The sequence below is a fragment of the Sparus aurata genome, chromosome 1 (assembly GCF_900880675.1).
Source record: "Sparus aurata chromosome 1, fSpaAur1.1, whole genome shotgun sequence".
NCBI lineage: Eukaryota > Metazoa > Chordata > Actinopteri > Spariformes > Sparidae > Sparus > Sparus aurata.
In genome coordinates, this window is record NC_044187.1 from 8,145,974 (window position 1) to 8,165,465 (window position 19,492).

Here is a 19,492-nt window from a genome sequence, read left to right on the forward strand (position 1 = left end):
GATGGCTTGATCGGCACTGATCGTACATGTTGAGGGATCACAGTCTCATCTGAGAGGAGCTGCAGTGACTCAGGTAGGTGCAGGTGCGCTGATGTCACAGATCGTTGCCTAGCAACAGTGATGCTCCCAGTCAGCTCCCTCCCCTGCCCAGGTAAACACGGTGGAGAAAGAGGCGGGGTCGGGCTATTTGTGGACTCACTTCAGTTCAGTTCGCTTTCCACGCAAACAAGAATTCCCAATTGGCCGTAAAGTGCAGAGAGAGAGCAGGAGGAGAGATCTGTGCATTAAAGGACGACTGAGAGTTTAAATTTCTTGTTACTGATTCTTTATTTGTAACACTGAAGCTGTGAGCAGGTGAGCAGCTGAGATAGCTGTCTGCTAAACTCCACTTCACAAGACAAAAAAGAAAAATCCAGGTGTAACTTTACCTGTGGCCCAAATACGAAATAAAAACAATGAAATGTCATCATGTACGTCACACGAACATCGCACTTTTTTGTTATTACACCATTTCAATAAAACATTTTACCGTTTTATTATTATTATCATTGTTGTTGCTTTTTTATTAATTTTCCACACGCTGCCTTTTAAAAATTGCTTTATTGTGTATATTTCTGTTGTGTTGAGTTCTTTTTACACTGCTGACATTCTGTGGACGGCAAAGGAAGACGTTCGTTGTACAGAGAAACACGTTTCCTTACAGCGCATGTGGCATCAAATACTGTGAATCTCCACACAGCGGACGGAGAAACAAAAGCGCTACAGTGGTGGACTTCTGCACTTCTGGGTTGTTATAAAAAATATAACTACAAATAAGAAATCATTAAATGATAAAATAAGCGATGGATCAAAATGTCAAAGATGAGTCAATACATATTTTACAGTCTCTCAGTTCATCTCCATAGTCAGTAGTTCATGAAATAGCTGCCATACAGATATAAATAAGCATAATTTATATGGATTCCACATACAGTATATATCGTTCAAGTCGTCCTTTGGGGTTTTGGTCCGCTGGTGGCGCTAGAGAGTTTTGTGAGGGGTGGCTCGCTGCACTGTTTATGTTTCACATGAGCCTCGACCCACAGGAGAGACTCGATGAGCTGTTGATGCATCAATAAAAAGAGTAGAAGAAGAAGAAGGAGGGCTGTATGGAGTCATTTCATGTTTTTTTTCCAGCCGTTTGTTTTACATTTTAAACGCATCAAACTACTTCAGAAAAGGCCAAAAACACTCGTTTCGGAGCAGAGAAATTTGGAGGTGAATTTCTCCTTTTAGCAACACACTGAATGTGGCCAGACACACACTTAAACAACAAAATGAGACCGAGTCGTAAAAACAGAAACGACAGTTTACAGCTGAGTGAAGCTTTAAAAAAAAATCAGGCACAATGCTGATACTTAGCTTTTGGATACATTAATATATCTGAATATCTGCCTGAGTCACGTCGATGTAGCTTTTTATCAGATCATCGTTGTTTGACAGTGAAGATCTTTTTGTTTTTTTTGTTTTTCTTGGATTGACAAACCCCTCACGTCAGAAGTGACATACTGTACATTTGAGATAAACACAGGTAGACATTGCCTATACAGGTTTCTCACTGAAGACACAATGACCAAAATATATAGTTATGTGTATGTATATATATGTATTTTTTTTTAAATTCTTTTCTGGTCCAGGACATAATTGAAACATAAAGACTGCAGATGTACCTTTTGCTTTTTCTCTTTTTGTTCCATAATGTTGTCATTTCGCAGGGTTTTTCTTTGTTTTGTCATAAATAAAGATAAATATCATTAGGAAGACAGTGTGGAAGAAAATACATTGATTACATTCAAACTGTCATCGTCGATGAGACAGAAATGTTGAAATGATCGTCAGGCGCTGATGGGAACATTTACCGCCTCTCTGCCGATAAGCTGTCGGCGTTTGCTGCACGGCCTGCGTGAGGCGACTGATGACTGTATTCAGTTCTGTTCCTGTCTTACTGGCATGTATCCATCACCAGAGGGCTCCACTGGCCCGCTGGTTGACAGCAGAGCCATCCTGCCCAGCATCTGAATCGGCAGAGGTCCCAGATCTGGACTCAAAGCCGCTGCAGAGAAGTTCAGAGGCAGCGGCGTGAAAGAGGGCAGGGCGCATGCTAGCGCGCTGGAATGAAGAGGAGGAGAAAACAGGAGGCTCGTGGACTCGGCGGGCTGAACAGCATCCTCCAGGCTCTCCTCCTGACTCGCCTGCTCCTCGTCCCCGCTGCTGATGACTGAGTCCAGGCTGTTGAGCTCGGGGCTGTCGCCCTGCGGCCTCTGGACCTGCTCGTAGCCCGAACACACCTGAATGGACCCTTTGTCGAAAACGCCTCCGATGCCTTTTAACAGCTTCTGAAAATCTACTTCTTTTCTATCCTCTCCCTGCGTCTCCTCCTCTTTGCCTTCAGGATCCTCGTCGCTCACATTGATGCTATCGACCTCCAGGCTCTCCTGACTGACCTCCTCGCCGCTGCACACGCCTGAATCTAGACTCTGGAGCCTGAAGCGCTCCATCTGGGGCTTCTCAACCTTCTCGTAGTCGGAAATGACCGGCATGGGCTCCTTGTTGCTGTTGCCCTCGGAGAGCAACTTTCGGACCTCTTCCCTGCTCTCGTCATCCTTATCCTCCTCTGCTTTCCTACCCTCGCCTTGACTACTAACCGGCCCGTAGGGTGAATCGGCGTTGCAGGGCTTCAGATTCCCCGCGGTGAGCAGGGAGACGTGGGCGAGAGGAGGAGACAGCTGGGAGTAACTGGGATTGGAGAAGCTGGAACTGGTCGACTCGTAGCTGCTTTCGACTCGCATCTTCTCTTGCAGCGCCGCCTCTGGACTGTTGGGTAGGACGGCATCCACAGCCGAGGACACCTCGACGGAGACGATGTCCACCGGCTTCAAGAAGGAATCCATGATTTCGATGTCGAAGTACGGGCCGGACCAGCTCTGGAGGATTTAATTGTGAGAGAAATGATTGGATTTAAAGTTAATAAAACACAAACACCAGAAGGTTGTAAAGTTGCATTTAACTGTGCGTGTCTCTGCTCTGATGCTAAACGATCGTAAAGGTCGTGTGTGTTTGACGGATTAGTCATCTGTCTGGTTTCAACGCCTACGTGAGCCGTGCATCCTACTGCTTTGCGTCAGGTTGAGTTTGACCTTTTTTAGTATGCACCGCTATCTGTAAGGCTGCACTAATAAACACCTCACAAGAGCCATGAGTCAAATAACTACGTGCTGTCACTGCCAGGGTGTGCTGATCGTGAGGAACCTACAGATGTTTATTCCTCATCAGCGCAGTTCTGTTAAACGTTGTGGACATTCGAGCATCTTTTCAGCGAATGGTTTTGGATTTAGTTTCTGTCCAGCAAAAAATGACAGACAGGAAGTTGCTGTTAGGGATTTGCTGGAGAGGAAGTTGACCTTCAGGCAGCTAAAATACTTTTTAAGAAGCCAGTGGACACCAAAACAAAGTTAAAAGAAGACTGAATTTTGGACTAACATGCCACCATAATTTGATTCTATGCATCTATTTTTTCCGTGTTGCAGTCGAAAGATTTTAAAAATCAAAAGGGCCAACGCCTGCGCCCACAGAAGCTCGTCTCTCCCACAGAAATCACTGCACCTGAAACGTCTCGTCAGTTGTCCCGCCTTTAGTTTCACCGTGTCACACATGTTGCTGGTAGCTAGTTTGGCACGGTATGAATTTATGTAGCACAGCTGCTCTGTTGGTGTTAGCAGTGCTGGGTCGGGCATGCGTGAGCTGACCAATCAGAGCAGACTGGGCATGCAGGTAACATCATAACAGTGTGTTTTTAGCTCCTAAGTGATCTGCAGTGATATAAAACTATAGTAAATCCAATGTGGTTGTCAGAAATTGAAAACTAGCAGAGATATTAGCACTTTGAAAGATCAAAGATTCTTTGTTTAACGCTTCAACCAGTCATGTATAGTTATTATGAGTTATATAGAAGCATCAATAGTAAAATGAGACAAAGAGTTTTCACACGCTCACCTTGGAATTTAAATCCTTCAGGAAAGAATTCTGCGGTTTCGGTATCTGAACTGTGATTCTCTTCTTTAGCATGTAAACCCTAAAAGACAGAAGGACATTGTCTCAAAGAGGAGTGGGAAAACATACTCTCTGTATACATACAGTTCCACCTCAAGTGACACATGTGTCTTTGTGGGCGTGTCTGCTTACCAGGAGCTTTTGTCAGTCTTGAAGAGTACGAGCAACAAGGCCACCGCTGCCAGGCTCCCGAGAGCGCCGAAGACACACCGAACAACATCTGGAGAAGACAAGACAGAGATTTTTACTTCATTTTTAGTATGTCTGAAACCAAAATTCTGTCCATCTCTTACATATTGCTCCCTTATTATGCTGTATCAATACAATTTCCATCGCTCAAGACTTTTGTAGAAATGTTTCTGGTAAAAACCGATCAGCTTTGTTGGTATCTGGCAACCCGTACCTGAGGGTGGTGCTGTTGGTTTTGCTCTTCCAAAGGTTGAGACCCACGATGTCGTTTCGCTCCACTCGCTCCAAGTTGACAAATATTTTGCATCATCATTGGACCTCACTCGAACACGCGCCTGGTACCTCGCGCCTCGCATCACCTGCTCGGGTTCACGCATGTCGGTTGTGCAGTTGCACAACTTCAAATCACTGCAGGTCCATTTACATGACTGTGGTATTGTCTTCACAGAGGGATCCTGACGAGGAAGAAACAAATGCGGGCGTGTTTAATTGGCTGACTTTCATTTCTTTGGCTCGGATTTTTCCTGCAGCTACACAGCACAGGTCATTTGCACAACTGATGTAACAATCTCTCGCACAATCTCTCCAACACTGAAGGGCAGAAACATCGGCCACGCAGGACGTGAAGGCAAATGTCCACAAGTAACAAACGTCAGTCCTCAAACAGGGGATTTAAAAAAAAAAAAAAAAATTGAATTTAACCTTTATTTATCCAGGAAAATCCCACTGAGATTAAAAACCTCTTTTTCAAGGGAGTCCTGACCAAGAAGCAGCAAAAATTACACAGTCACACCCAAGAAACACAACATGCAGACGGCAAATTAGTGTTGTAAAAACGGTTACAAATAAATTAAGGTTATAAAAAACAGTTACGGGCAAATAGTGAGCTAATCTTGTTGTGTATGTGTGTCTCTCCCTGGGTCTTGTGAAGTTTAAAATGTTGGCGACGCATTTGTGTACCTGGGTAGACTGTGTTTCTGTCCTTCTTCAACACACACACACACACAGACAAACACTTATTTATGCTGGATAACATAGATAGATAACACAAAATAGCTACGCACACTCCAGGATTTATCCGCTTCTTTCCACTGCAGTTCGCAGCGATAATCCCTAAATCTCCTCTTGATGAGTTGAGGGGACCAGGAGAAGGTGGCATTGTCGATAAATAGTTTTGGTGGAGGATCCAGCTTTACTGCAACATCAGAAAAACATAGTGTCATCGTCCTGAACTGCTCGCACGGTAAGTCAGGGCGAAGTTATATTCTATTTCTACTCACTGTGACAAATAGGCCAGTAGAGGAAGTCCAGACTTTTCTCCACAGGGTGACAGGTCAGGTTTATGGACAGCTCATCGAAGCTCATAAACTGAGGACAGTTTGAGAATAAACATGGCTTCTAGGAAACAGTCAAAGAACCCAAAAATAGATATTGATATTTGCAAGGCCTTTAAATGTCAGATGTTATTCGCTTTGACATTAAAGGTGATTATCTGCTGGACAGTTACACTCTGTGATGCCCGGATTAAAAGTTAACCTTCAGTGCTCGTCAGAAAACTCAAGAACAAATGAGGTGACGTAGCTTCTCAGACTTACCATATCTTTTTTTCCGAAGACCATGGAGCACTTCCTTAGCGTTGGTGTGGAGACGTCAACAGGCTCAAGTTTACAGGAACTGCCGTATCTATAGTCCCTGTAAGACGATCATTTCATGTTCATTTCACTTTGGGTACATAGTAACTGTGTGTATGTACTGTATGGAAACTGTATGGACACTTTTTTTAAATCGTCCTTACACGCCTGGCGTCACCCTCTTGGCATCTATCCTGCACTCAGTGTCCTGATGGTCGGACGCAAACGTGCTGTTCCACGAACAAGTGATGACCTTAGAGTAGTCATTGTAGCAGGTGAGACCTACAAGAGAAACAACGGAGATAGGGGTGAAATCAAGAGCGTTTCATCAAAGGAAAAAAATCAATTACGCTAGACACTCTGAAAAAACGTCACGTCAAGTCATCAAACACTCACTAACCTTCGATTGGGAGGGTGGGACAACCGCTCAACTGCGATGAGTGAAGAGGGAGCGCCAGAAGCAGAAACAGATGAAGGGTTTTCTTAATTCCCTCCATTTATCCAGTCATCAATCTCCAGTCTCCTGGGATCTCAAACCATCGGGAACGCCGGGCTTCCGATGCGGGATGATTATTTCGTGACGGGTCGGGGGTTTGATGGATTGCTCTTTGCTCCAGGTGGTAACTCACTGCTTCCTCCTTCTTCTCATCCTGTGCAGATGAACAGATTGAGGGGTTGACACTCGCACGGCCGAACACTTCCTGACCACAAACACAAGCAGGAGACGGCTGTGACAGCGACAGGTGATCGGAGAAAAAAAAAAAAAAACAGAAATAGAAATGTTTCAGATCCTGCCTCTGGTTCCACTTTCATGCACCAATAAAGCACCTGCTGGAATGTTTGGTGCATTTACAGGGCCATGCTGCATCATGTTAGTTTTACCTCCTTGCAAAACCAACATCACTAAATCATATGAGACGATGTTGAAGGCGGCGATCCCGCAGCTCACCTGTAGTGAGCCGTGACCTTTTTACAGGGGCTGAATTCTTACTAAAGCGTTTGCTGCATGTCTTATGAAGTGTTTTTCTTGAAGATTATAAGCGAATATTAAAGGATTTATGAACCCTAACAAGGCATTGTTCTCTCTTTAGACCCGGCAGCTGCAAAAAGCATAGTCAGCTGTTTTACAAAATTAATGATAAAGTGTTTATTAATTAAAGCAACAAAAAGGCAAAGTGGTTCAACACTTTCATAATATGCATGTCAAACTTCTATTATTAACGGTTATTAGGCACTCAAAAGGTTTTTATAAAGGTTATAAAGGCAGTTTTTTAAGCACTAAAAAGTTTCTTATAAGCACTTAGAAATGTTGTACAATCTAAAAATAATTGTGTTTATTAATGTTTGTATAGTGTTGTGGATGTTAACCGCTCTACGTTTGAGAAAAGGTACGTTTGTTTTTCACCAGCTGCTGCGGCACGGCGCAGAAATGCCTGCAAATTATCATTTTTTTACTTGACTTCTGCCAGAGGGATGCCAGAGTTGCACTTATTCAAATTCTGCACGTAAGAGACTGAACGCCGTCTCGTCTCAGGAGGGAATTTTTGCCAGTAAGTGCAGCCGAGGCGTCGACTGCGCACCGACACTCACCGCCTCACCAACTTCCTCACCTGATGCAGCCAAACAAAGGACCAAAGTGGTAAAAAACATCTTACAATTCCCAAATATCTGCACTTGTGCACCACTGAGAGCTGTCAATGAGCCAAACTGGAACCAAAATGGAATAAAAACATCTTGGACTTTTGGCATAATTCTTGACTTCCTCACCGTCAAGCTCAGTTGCATCAGTTTGATTAATAAACCGCAGCCTGTTTCATTAGCTGTGGGTGTAAAAAGGCCCCGCATACCAAATGACTGTTGCTGAAACTCAACAACCTTTGCCAAAGTATTTTTCATCGAGTGCTTTACACACACACGCAGTCAGACCTGCGTCTCATTAAAAATAGGGAAATAACCCATCATTTAGTGAGAGAATCTGCCTACAGGTATCACATCCTGCCTCAACCACCCCACCTGATGCAGTCCTGACAGAACAGTCGTCGTGTACGTTAGGCGCTGACGAGCTCCATCTCAGAAAACCAGCAGAAAATAACCAGCAGAAAATATGCGTCTTACCTGTTGGCGAGGCTGCTCAGCATCTGCTTCAGGGCGCCGGCTTTCGTTCAATTCACCGCCCTGCGAAAGAACATCAGACATATAAAGGTTTTCCACTTACGGGGAAATGGAAAAACACCAGCGGCAGATAATGCTCTCTGAAGGTCACTACTCAGAAGTTTGATCTCGTTTGAGATCAATCCTGTAAGTCCTCTCTCGGTTTGAATCCACCCCCGCTCCCCGCTAGCTGATCAATTGTGATAAAAAAAAAAAAAAAAAGAAAAAAAAAAAAAAGAAAACTGGCATCCTCTTCAAGTTTTTGTGGTTAAGAGCCTTTTCACACCTCAAGCAGCTTCCTCTGCTATTTTCCATCAGTTAATAGATAAGGGCTTATTTTAGTGGTACTACCTGTTGTGCGCGCCTGTTTCTATGACTACAATCTGATGGACGGTTTCAAAAAATGGTCCAAGAACAGGATCCTTCCCTACACAGGTGGAGACTGGCGACTGCAGCGTTGATGCTGCAGCTTTAAACCCCTGCACAAGTTCATGGTTCGCCCTCTTTAACTTCCCTGCCTTTTTTTTTTTTTTATTTCCCCCTGTATGCTGTTACGCTGTGCACACACACACACACACACACACACACACACACACAGTATGGTGTTTGTGTTAGATCTTAAGATGTGTGTCTCTTCTCTTTTTTCCATGTTCGCCCTTTTCAGTTGATACTTCATGAACTTTTGCTGCTTTTGCATGCGAACCACAACTGACATTTAAACTCCGTCAAAAACAGGATGAAATATCGAAATGTGTGTGTGATTGCGTGTGCGTTTGCGTGTGTGTGTGTGTGTGTATCAGGTACAATTTGTGGCGTGTGGTTATTACAGCCCAGCACAGAGTCGACCCACAAACACCCACAGCCCTAGATACAAATACTTTCACTGTGCACAACGACAACTTTCAGAGGATATTTAAGAGCTTCTTATATTTGCTAGAAAACGTATACACCAAAGAAAACTTCTGCTTTTTGCCGTGCAAACACAACATTATAACGGGTACATTTTATCTTTCCATTTGCACGCACAGGGGGGGAAGTTCATGCTGACACCACGGTCACCTGTTTATGTGGTTTGATAAAGGTCAGGGCGTTTTTTTTGGTTGTTTTTTTCATTTCGTTTTTTTTTTCTAAGAAACCAAACGTTCCATTATTCTGACAGGTGCACTTCCTTGCCAACGACACCTCCTGTTCTTAAAAACGGCATTAATCAGATTGCGGCGCATGTTCTCAGTAATCGTGATCATTAATTTGTTGTCAATGAGGGATTCAAAAAGCTGAAGTGTATCTTCTGCGTGACTGCCGGTAATCGGGGGGGGGGGGGGTTTGACACAAGTCTCTTTTCTGCTTTGGCTATTTCCTGTGCTTCGTTGGGTTTTTCTCACTTGTTGAAAAAAAGTGAGAAAAGGGAAGCTGAACCGACTTAACCCACTTAACTTCACAGTATAAAACAGTATGAGATTCAGGTCACCATGTTCCAGCTTCTGTTTGTGAGGTCTGAGGTTTTAAACAAGGGGCGTCTAAACTTTTTCCCTTGGAGAGCAAAAACCAAAACTCACTGGTGGCCACAGGCCAAACGCAGGCACTTATTTCAGTTTATTCTCATCAGGTTGCAATGGTTGCAAGTTTGGAGGATCCTAGCTGGATACTAGCTGGTACTTTGCAGACAAGCCTCACTTCTCAGTCCTGATTGGATTAAGTGGGCAGCGATGCCAGAGTTTGTTTTTGTAAGGGGAAGAAAGACACGATCAAACACCAGAATACAGAGCTATTTGACACAAAATGTCACTTACGGCAGCTTTAAATCCATTCTACCGCACGGTTCGGGATACTAGAGCTGATATGAAAACATTAGGGGTGTAACGATTCATCTACTACATCGACGAATCAATTTATATTCCTACGATCCAACTACATCGATCTGTGCTCGGCAAGTTGGCCTTTCAGGCGACATATATCGATTAAAAACTGTTTGAAATGGTAAAGAATCGATTCTATGGATAGTAGGACATTGCACATCGGATTTAAGCACGGCAAACTTTAAGGATGTGTGTGTTTTTTAGCACTTTTAACGATAAAGACATGTTAAAAGTTACTCGATTCAGTCTGCCTGTCTGTGACATCATCGGCAGCAGTGCAAATCTTAGAACAAACAACAAAACGCAGTGGGGCGGATGGCAGAGGAGACGGCGAGTGTGTGTGGATACGCTTTGGCTTTTTGCAAAGACGGAGATGTTCTAATTAAGTCGCTCGCTGTTTGTAGAATATGTAAAAGCCAAGTAAAAAAAAACACGGCAACGCGACTGATCTCTCCATCCACCTACTAAGGCGCCATGGGATTTCACACAACGCCGACCGTCCAGGCACCTCTCGCAGCGTTGGTAAGCAAGGTAACGTCAGCTCTGCAGAATGTCGATTGCATTCCGTTTTTGGTATTACTATTGTACTATTTATGTCGTAAACAGCAGCAGAAGTAGCAGGTACACCTACTGTTAATTCAACCTGAGGAAATATTGGTTGCACTTACTGTTCTCTTTTTATATTGAAAATGAGAGCAGAACAGGTTAACCTCCTGGTTGCACTTCATTCAAATAAAAGGTTGATACATTTGCCATTAATTGTTGTTTACTTGTTTATATCCATATTTAATTTAAACCTGATTCCCTTACAAGAAACAACAGGAAACTTCACCTGTACTGTCCAGTATCCAGGTATTTATTTCACCGTCACACTGGTTGAATTTTTGGCTAAAAAGTTACTGAAACGATTTCAAGTCACTGAATCGTATCGTATCGTATCGTATCGTTTTAACTGAACCAAGATTGTCCGTGAATCGTATCGTATCGTATCGTTTTAACTGAACCAAGATCGTCCTTGAATCGTATCGGCAACCACGAATCGTGATACGAATCGAATCGGTGTTAAAATGAATCGCTACACTCCTAGAAAAAAGGATCGGGAGCGTGGAGGCAGATTGTTCTGACTTTAATGCACATGATTTGATCTAAACATTAACGGCAACTTGCTCAGCTGAGCTGTAGTGAGCTTAGTTAGTTTGCCTCTCTTCCACGAGCAGATGCACGCTTCCTCCTGTGCGCTGATAGATTTGTGGTCCGGTCCAAAGAAATTACTCGGAGATGTCTCGAGAGTGACGTTGCTGTTCTGATGCTCAAATGTATTTGTCTGGTTGAGCATAACAAGCCGAGTGCCTTCCAGCTCTGATATGTTAGAGAAGCAGACGTCTCTACGGCCGATATCTCCAAAACTCAGCAGCTCACACCGAAACAATCTAATTGGATAAACGGCACCACAGGTAAGAGGGAAAGTATGCATTTGATGATTTAAGGTGAACTGTCCCTTTAATAAGAGGTGTTCTGTTTTGCTCTGTGTGATCTATATGACACTTGACTTATGTGTGATGTGATCACAGCATTCGTCACGATGAAATATGAGGATGCACTGCACCTATAAAACACTGTGTTCAGCCTGATGTCATGAGATTTGGTCGTGCTGTAAAGTCCACCAACTTCCCCAGTATTCCCCGAGCTAACACTGGAGCTCTGAGCGACTCCGTTCAGTCAGCGAAACGTTTTCAACCATCAGCATCTGATCACGGGAAAGGCCTCCCAGAGGGAAGCAGTCAGCAACTATCTACCTGACAGCCTTGCTTCTTTCTCACCTCTCTCGCTGAGATACTTTTTCATCTATGTCTTCCGTCCTCTGACATTTGGACTTCCCCTCGCCGGCTCCAACGTGAAATGAACCAAAGAAACCAAGAAAAAGAGCTGACACTCTCTCTCTCTCTTTCCTCTTTCTTTCTTCGCTTTCTCAGTTTCTTGTAGACACTCGCACGGAAATAACCACAAACACACACAAATACGCACGCACACACACACACGTAGAGTAAACACACCCAGAAACCACTTCCTAACCCCCCTTCTTCTCTTCCCAGAACGCTACTGCTGTTTCCAAAAAGAGAATAACTAATTCAGTCTCCCCCCCCCCCCACCCCACAAATATGCCCTTCCTTTTCATGAATTCTGACATAAAACGCTGATACAGGTGCGAGAACTACTAAGGACACAGCTTCTGACGTCTAGTTGTACTGGCTGGAAGAATATAAGTGTTGTACGTGATATACTGATCATTAATTCGGCTAGTTTGACACAACATACAAACATTTCAACTCACTAAAAATCTTTACTTTGTGGAGCGACATTTAAAGTGTCATGTGATAAGTCAAGGATAAGTTGGTGGAACTAGAATGTGTCGGTGTTCATCGTACACAGGATGGTCGACACTGGTGCGGGTAACACGAGCCTGAAATAATGCATTTTGACTGGTGATTGAAAATATGTGATGGGGTCAAATGAAACCTGCAGGATCTGATGCTTCAGATCGGAAACAGATCATTGTGGACGGGCGCAAAGGAGGAACTCAGGGTAGATCCGGGTCATGACTGCATTGCTATTCAAAGAAGTTCAACTTCTCATATTCAAAATAACCTGATCATTCATGTAACTTTTGCACCGTGGGGCCTTTGGAGCCTTTAGATCATCCCCGTCATCAGGCTGAGCTAGCTAACATTCGGTTTAGCCCTCAAATGGGGGAAAGATGATTTAAATGTGAGGCATTCAGAGACTTTTGTATCGTTATCATGATGATGAACAGATCGAATTAGCGACAGTAACACAAGTCGTGATGCTCGAGATAAAATCTCCATCCACTGACGGTCTGATTCAGGCCTGACGCACTTCCTCGGTCCGTCATGGGATCTTTTTTTTCCGACTGAGCAGCTTCAATAGAAATACATTCATGACCCCGACATCACAAAAGTTCCTCCTCTGCTCCTGTCCTTCCTTTCTCGGTGTGGAGAAGCCAAGACTTGGCTCGCTCTGAGTCCGATTGGCTTGTTATGGTCGTCCATGTTGGCTGGGTTGGTTTGGTTTAGGCATGAAGGGAAACTGGATCGTGGCTCCAGCTGTTGGAGGGCCTCGTCGCTTTAAGGCCCCCCCACACACCGCCCAGACGTCCACCTGCCTTCTCCGACCACTCTGTTGCCTCTCTTCTGACCCGTTCGGCAGAAAAGTTGCATTGAACGCACTGCTTCGACGTGCTGCCAGCTCCACAGCAGCGTGTACATTCTGCGTTTGCACAAGATGCAATAAGCCGGTGGCTCTAGTGTTAAAGACGCTGGACTAGAAGTTTATACACGCAACTCTCTTTACTTTCGATCAAAACTGAACTTAACTATTTCATACAAAAACAGCTGCATACTAAACATGCAGCGAGGCATTACCAAACGAACACAGATTAATTCGTCCTGAACGGACATAATAACAGCTAGTCTCATGCCAGTACTCCAAAACATGAAAACAAGAAATGACGGAACGGATTGCGTAGAAAACCAATGCGCACACAGTATTCCGCCCCTCCCACACACCGCGCTGATTCGCTAGCACACCGCCAATCAGAGAATCCAATGGCTCAGACGGCCGACAGCCAACCTCTCCTCAGACTTCGCATGTTGAATCGGATCAGACAGCGTCCGTGCGGCTCCGGAAGCTTCCGACGCAGCTGAACACACCGAACAGATTAGTCGCCGACCTCGTCCGAGTATCTCCAAACGCTTCAGACGTCCAGCGGTTGGGCCGGTGTGTTCCTGCCTTAAAGGTCGAGGTTTGTCATTTAAGGGCAGTGCCGGGCGGAAGGATGGGCAAGGAGGAGTGACCAAACATCGGACAGCGGCCCTCGACCAAGTGATTATTATTCTCATTGTGACACATTAATTATCATAGTTTTGATTATGTTTTATTCTGTGTTGATCCTCTTTACCTTACGATCTCTTGTAATGACAGATGAACTGCTGCTGCGATAACTTCCCATGATTATAAACTATTCTAAACCTCTGTGCAGTGTTTCTGCGTTTGATTAGCTCAATCAACAGATGAGCTGAAGTTACATACGGCTACATGTGGCTAAGGTGAGAAAAGGAGCCTGTGACAGTGATCCACAACCCAGCAGGAATATGTCAACCCAGCAGGAATATGTCAATTAAAACATAGAGTACACAAACCATGCAGGGGCAGAAAATGTTGTTGTTTCAGTTTACAGAGCTATGACTGGAAGAGTGCGGTGTGACGTGGGAGAAAATGAATTTGATTTGCAGCAGCAGCATGTAGGAGTAAACAGCTCAGCCAGCAGGGTCGTGACTGACGCGGCGTGGTCTCGTCAAGCTTTTTATGCAACATGCGCCCGATCGATCGATCGCTGCACCCACCGCAGTGTTTTAACTTTGACGTCCCACTGGCTTCAACTCCAGCGCCACCGTCAGGTCAGTCCGTCGTTAGCATTTAGCTCAAAGTCACAGCCTCAGACAGCCACTAATGTGATGAAGACTCTTGTTTATCAGGCGGGGAACATGGTTGACAAATGATGTGCTGCCTCTCTCTCATTCCCCCCCCCCACACCTCCTCTCGCTTTCAACACCATCTCTCACCTTCCCACGAACCGAAACACTCGTTCACCCACAGAGCTGCTTCTCTCTTTCTCCTTCCTGTTAATGTCCCTGTCTTTTTTCTTTCTTTTTTTTTTTTTCAGTATGTAGAGCACGATGTAGTAAAGTTTATCCGTGAGCCTCATAAACACTCGGCTCTGTCTTCGATACGGACACAAAGTGAAGACATAAAATGACAAACTACCCCTTTATGGACCAAATCCACATCCAAACTCTTCCTCTGACGTCACGCTCGGAGTAGGAAGCTCAAACACTGGGGTGATGTTTTGCCGCTAATCTGACAAATTGTTATCATTCAAACATTTCCCGATTGATCATGAACCGAAACCACGATGGATTGGGAACATCTGGAGTGACGTCGGGCAATTTTTCAAACTTAGAACAACATTTGTGACAACTGACCCCTTTTTCTCGTGACTACTTCCACGTTTAAATGAATGCGTCCAATATGTATGTTGATATTTAAGAATTAGTGTCTTCTATCATGTTGCATGTTGCATGTATCAAACGTTTATGATAGGAAGTGGTTAAAGGCTAATGTTAGCTGCTGTCAGGCACCTTGATATATGGTTCGTCCCTCCTAATTTTCGTCATCCACTGTCTTTTTCAGTTGCTGATCAATCAAGAGGTGGTTCAATGACAACAACAGATTTCCTACATTTAAACAGAGTCTCAACTTCTCAAAGAACTCATCATCACTAATGACACGCTTGACTACACCAGGAATCATCTGTCGTTTTCACATCTCCACTCGAAGCTCAAAAGAAAAAAGAAAAGAGAACCTCGTGTTTCAAACCATCTCTACAAAACTTCACCGCAGTCATTATTCTCAGTATCTGAGGGAGCTGCCTTTTCCTGACAGATGACCACATCGCTGTCACTGCCTTTGAGAAAAACCACTTCTAATCTAACCATCAAAAAAAACTGCTCATGAACAGACTCAACTCGCTTTATCTCCCTCCACATCATCATAACCACTTCTACCGGAGCACAGTTTCCTGACAAAGGTTCATTCATTCATGACGCCGATAAAGAAGTATGATCTACACACAGATAAAAAAAAAAAAAGAAGCTCCCGAACAGAGTTGATTCAAACACAAGCTCACCTGTCCGGCGTCTCTTTTCTCGGCGGAGAGCTCTTCCCCTTCGCTGTCATGTGCGTTCAGAGTGATGGTTGATCAGACGTTTCCATGTCTGTAGACTCGCTCGACTCTTCTGAAAACTACACTGCTATCGAGTTGTGAAGTGACGTATTCGGAAATGTTTCTGAGTAAGAAAAAAAAAACACAAGCGTGTGGTGTGTGTGGTTTCCCTGACTGTGTTATCTGGGTGATATGCGATCCATGTTTCAAGAACAAGGGTGAAACACCAGGGTGGAAACCCCTTTTTCTCTGTGTGGCGCCGTCTCTCTCTCTGTCTCTGTCTCTGTCTGACAATCGCTCTCTTGTTTTCCTGCCACTTTCCGTTCCCTTTTTCATGCCGCTCATTACATTTATCACTTCAGTTTCACACCATGTGTTAGTATCACGTGGCGGGAACTAACAGAAGTGTGTGCTTTCCCAAACTAGACCATAAAAAAAAAAAAAAAAAAACAACACCTCGAATGACCCCAAACAGCTAATACACGCACGCACGTACACATGCTTTAATACAAACTGAAGGACTCTTAATATATATATATATTTTATGCCATAAGTTAGATGAGAGGTTTGATTCCAAACAGAGGGTTTTAACATTAACATTGGTATCGATTCCTTTATGGTTCAGACACGTAAGTATTTCAACCATCGTGAGCATTTTGACCAAAAGTAAATTGTTTTGGACCCGAGGAAGTTGGTTCCCAGTTGGAGCTATAAGCAGCAGGTTTTCTGTCACCTGGAGTGGGAACCACAGTGGGCGTGTCTTATTGTGTACCGCCCAACGCCATGGCTGTGTCCCAATCCAGGGTCTGCATCCTCCAAAGGACGCATTTATAGGCCAATTACGTCACAACGCCACGCAAAGGCCGTCCCAATTCGAAGGCTCCTCCAGATGCACGCCACAAATGCTCCTTCTTTCCCCTCTTTTTGGAGGATGCACCGCTTCTATCCTTCGTTGCCTCACATATCCCAAAAAAAAAAGAAGAAAGAAAGAAGGAAAATGGCGACATCACGTGACGTAGATCGTCACTTTTCGCCGGCCTGGGCGGCAGAAATCGTGACGTACGGGTAAAACATCTGGTGACGCAACCAGGGAATGCTCCAAAAGCTAGGTCATCACATTTAACAACGGCTGACGCGGTTAACAAGGTCTCTCTGAAGGACTCGCCTTCGAAGGCCGCAAAGGTCGAGTCCTTCGAAGGATGCAGACCCTGAATTGGGACGCAGCCCATGTTGAAGGAACATGTCCTGGTTCCTGACCAATTTGTTGGTTCCTGCATGAATGTGTTCAAGATTTCTTTCTTTCAAGTCAAAAATATCACACCAAAACAAAACCGAAGTGATAAATTAAAAATGCTGTTGAAATAAGGCATTGCACAGACATATTAAAGAATATTCTATTCACATACAAAATTCAAACATGCTGTGTCACTCTGCAGAGGTGGCGGCACAGGAGCACCTGATGCTGTGTCACTGGGGGAAGTGGTGAAGTATTTTAAAGTGCATCTGAAGAGAGAAGTATGTGTGACCGATGGATGTTACATTTAATAAAGGAACAGATGCTTGGTGTGTGCTATGTTTAAGACTGATATAGACTAATATGGAAAATACGATGGGATTCATCCAACTTTATCATCACTGACGTCACTGTACCTCTATCTTTTTCACGTTTTCTTCCTCTTCTTTCCTTCTTTTCCTTCTCTGGGCGCCGGATGGTTTCAATCTTTTGGAAACGTGATTCCACTACAGCATCAGTAAATCTCTCTCTTTGCTATGAAGTTATGTTGCTGCGGGCCTATATAATATTTCAAAATAATTATTCTGCCCCCTGTGGATGACAGCGCCCTTAGCATTCGCCTACACGGCCTCTGGTTCCACTCAAACACTTGTGGAAACGTGGACTGGTTTGGCTCCGAGAATTGAATATGTGCTCGTGCTATTTGTAAGAAAAGTTGATTTTTGAATCATCAAATAATGGCGCTTTGGGTGGGCGGCCGGCCCAGTCTACAATCCCAAAGAGTCAGTTTTTGATTGGCCTCCAAACAATTTGTGATGTCACAAATCATCAAAATCCAAAGCACATCTTTGACTGGAGGAGGGACAGACAGATTTGATGTGTCTCAATCCAGGGTCTGCATCCTTCAGAGGAGCATTTGAAGGCCAATTACGTCACAACGGCGCACAAAGGCCGTCACAATTCGAAGGCTCCTCCAGATGCAGCCCACAAATGCTCCTTCTTTTCCCTCTTTTTGGAGGATGCACCGCTACGATCCTTCGTGGCCTCACATATCCCTACATTCTTTGCGCGAAAAAGAAGAAAGAAAGAAAGAAAATGGCGACATCGCGTGGCGTAGATCGTCACTTTCGCGGGCCTGGGCGGCAGAAATCGTGATGTAAGCGTAAAACAGGAACTGCTCCAAAGGCTAGACCGTCCCATTTAACAACGGCTGACGCGGTTAACAAGGTCTCTCTGAAGGACTCGCCTTCGAAGACCTCAAAGGTCGGGTCCTTTAAAGGATGCAGACCCTGAACTGAGACACAGCAACTCTGACTGGAGGATCTCCAGTTTGTCCCAAAGGGCTCGTGATTTGTTTTACTTTGGCGCCCCTCAGTGGCTCTGTACCAACATTGTAAAGTTGCACTGCCCTCACTTGTCACAGCATCATTCAGCAGCAAAACATTGTAATCTTGTGATGCAGGACTGTCCAACACAAGCTGTCCTTTGTCTAACACAGCTAATGGAATCGGTCCTCTCAGTCTGCGGGACGGGCGTGTTTTAACAGGAACAGCTGCCTGTCACGTCACTCACGCCCTTCACGCCCTTCATGCCACACTGAACTTCAACTTCTGGTTAACCAACATACACAAGTGAAACTTCTGGCCCGGTAACATCTGCTCTCACATCTCTGTTCGTGTGCGTTGGCAGACTCTTCACACGTTACATGACGGCTTTTATGATCCGTGCGTGTTTCTAGTCCAGTGATGTCAAGTTCACCCTGATAAATATGAACATGTTGGTTTAACCTAATTTACGGCAGAACAACAATTAACACACACATAGGGCCGCTCACATCCAACCAGATACCTTTCACATGATATTATATATTAGTCCATTGATGACTTTTAAAAACACAGTTTGTCATTCATTTTACAGGCCAAGTATCATGTTTGCACTGGATTGCAGTGCACGTCAGCTACCAAGCATTTCAGCTTTGGAGCTATTTCTGTCATACTATATTTAGCAGTTATTCACAGGAAGTTACTCATTTTGTCATTTTCCTAAAATAAAAATAAAAACTTCCTATGATCCCTGGTGACTGATGACCAATCAAAAGGATTTTAAGAAAAACATCTTTAGCCTCACACCTGTAAGTGTAAATGTACCGTTAAATGTATTCCTGCTTAATATTTATCATTATTATTTAACACTCAAGACTCACTGACAAAACTGGATCAAATAGAGACATTTTTGGCAGCGAGGTGTCCCTGTACAGCGCCAGTGGACCCTCGTGTTCACAGCCAGATAACAGAAATAATTTCACTATCAGATCAGCACACTCACCAGTTGGAGCCTCGGACGACACGACTACTCCCTCGAGCTGAACACAGCACCGTTGAAGGAATGTGTGGACTCCTATTTCCTATTTATACAACATGTAGAACATGCTAAGAAGAGAGTAATTGTTTGTGGTTCTCAGAAATGACTGACAGGAGACGTAAAGCACAAAAAAAAAAAAAAAAGCGGAAACGGCTTTTAAGAAACTTGCGTCACTTCCCAA

General features: G+C 44.2%; 1 protein-coding gene across 4 annotated transcripts; it reads right to left on the reverse strand.

Annotated features, from left to right (window-relative positions):
• Positions 1-308: 308 nt before the first annotated feature.
• Positions 309-19,306, reverse strand: LOC115586004 (colony stimulating factor 2 receptor subunit beta). 4 transcript variants are annotated; one of them, XM_030424744.1, is made up of 11 exons: positions 19,276-19,306; positions 8,025-8,084; positions 6,310-6,559; positions 6,074-6,191; positions 5,874-5,970; positions 5,559-5,676; positions 5,343-5,473; positions 4,493-4,733; positions 4,222-4,309; positions 4,033-4,111; positions 309-2,963 (listed from the first exon to the last, which is right to left on the reverse strand). In XM_030424744.1, the coding sequence occupies exons 3-11, from the start codon at positions 6,404-6,406 to the stop codon at positions 1,965-1,967; spliced, it is 1,968 nt and encodes a 655-aa protein (XP_030280604.1). In that variant the 5' UTR covers positions 6,407-6,559; positions 8,025-8,084; positions 19,276-19,306; the 3' UTR covers positions 309-1,964. The 4 variants fall into 4 exon arrangements, with proteins under 4 accessions (XP_030280604.1, XP_030280586.1, XP_030280614.1 ...); XM_030424726.1 differs by lacking the exon at positions 19,276-19,306 and adding an exon at positions 15,681-16,019; XM_030424754.1 differs by lacking the exon at positions 19,276-19,306 and adding an exon at positions 15,681-16,018 and having other exon boundaries at positions 5,559-5,646.
• Positions 19,307-19,492: the final 186 nt, after the last annotated feature.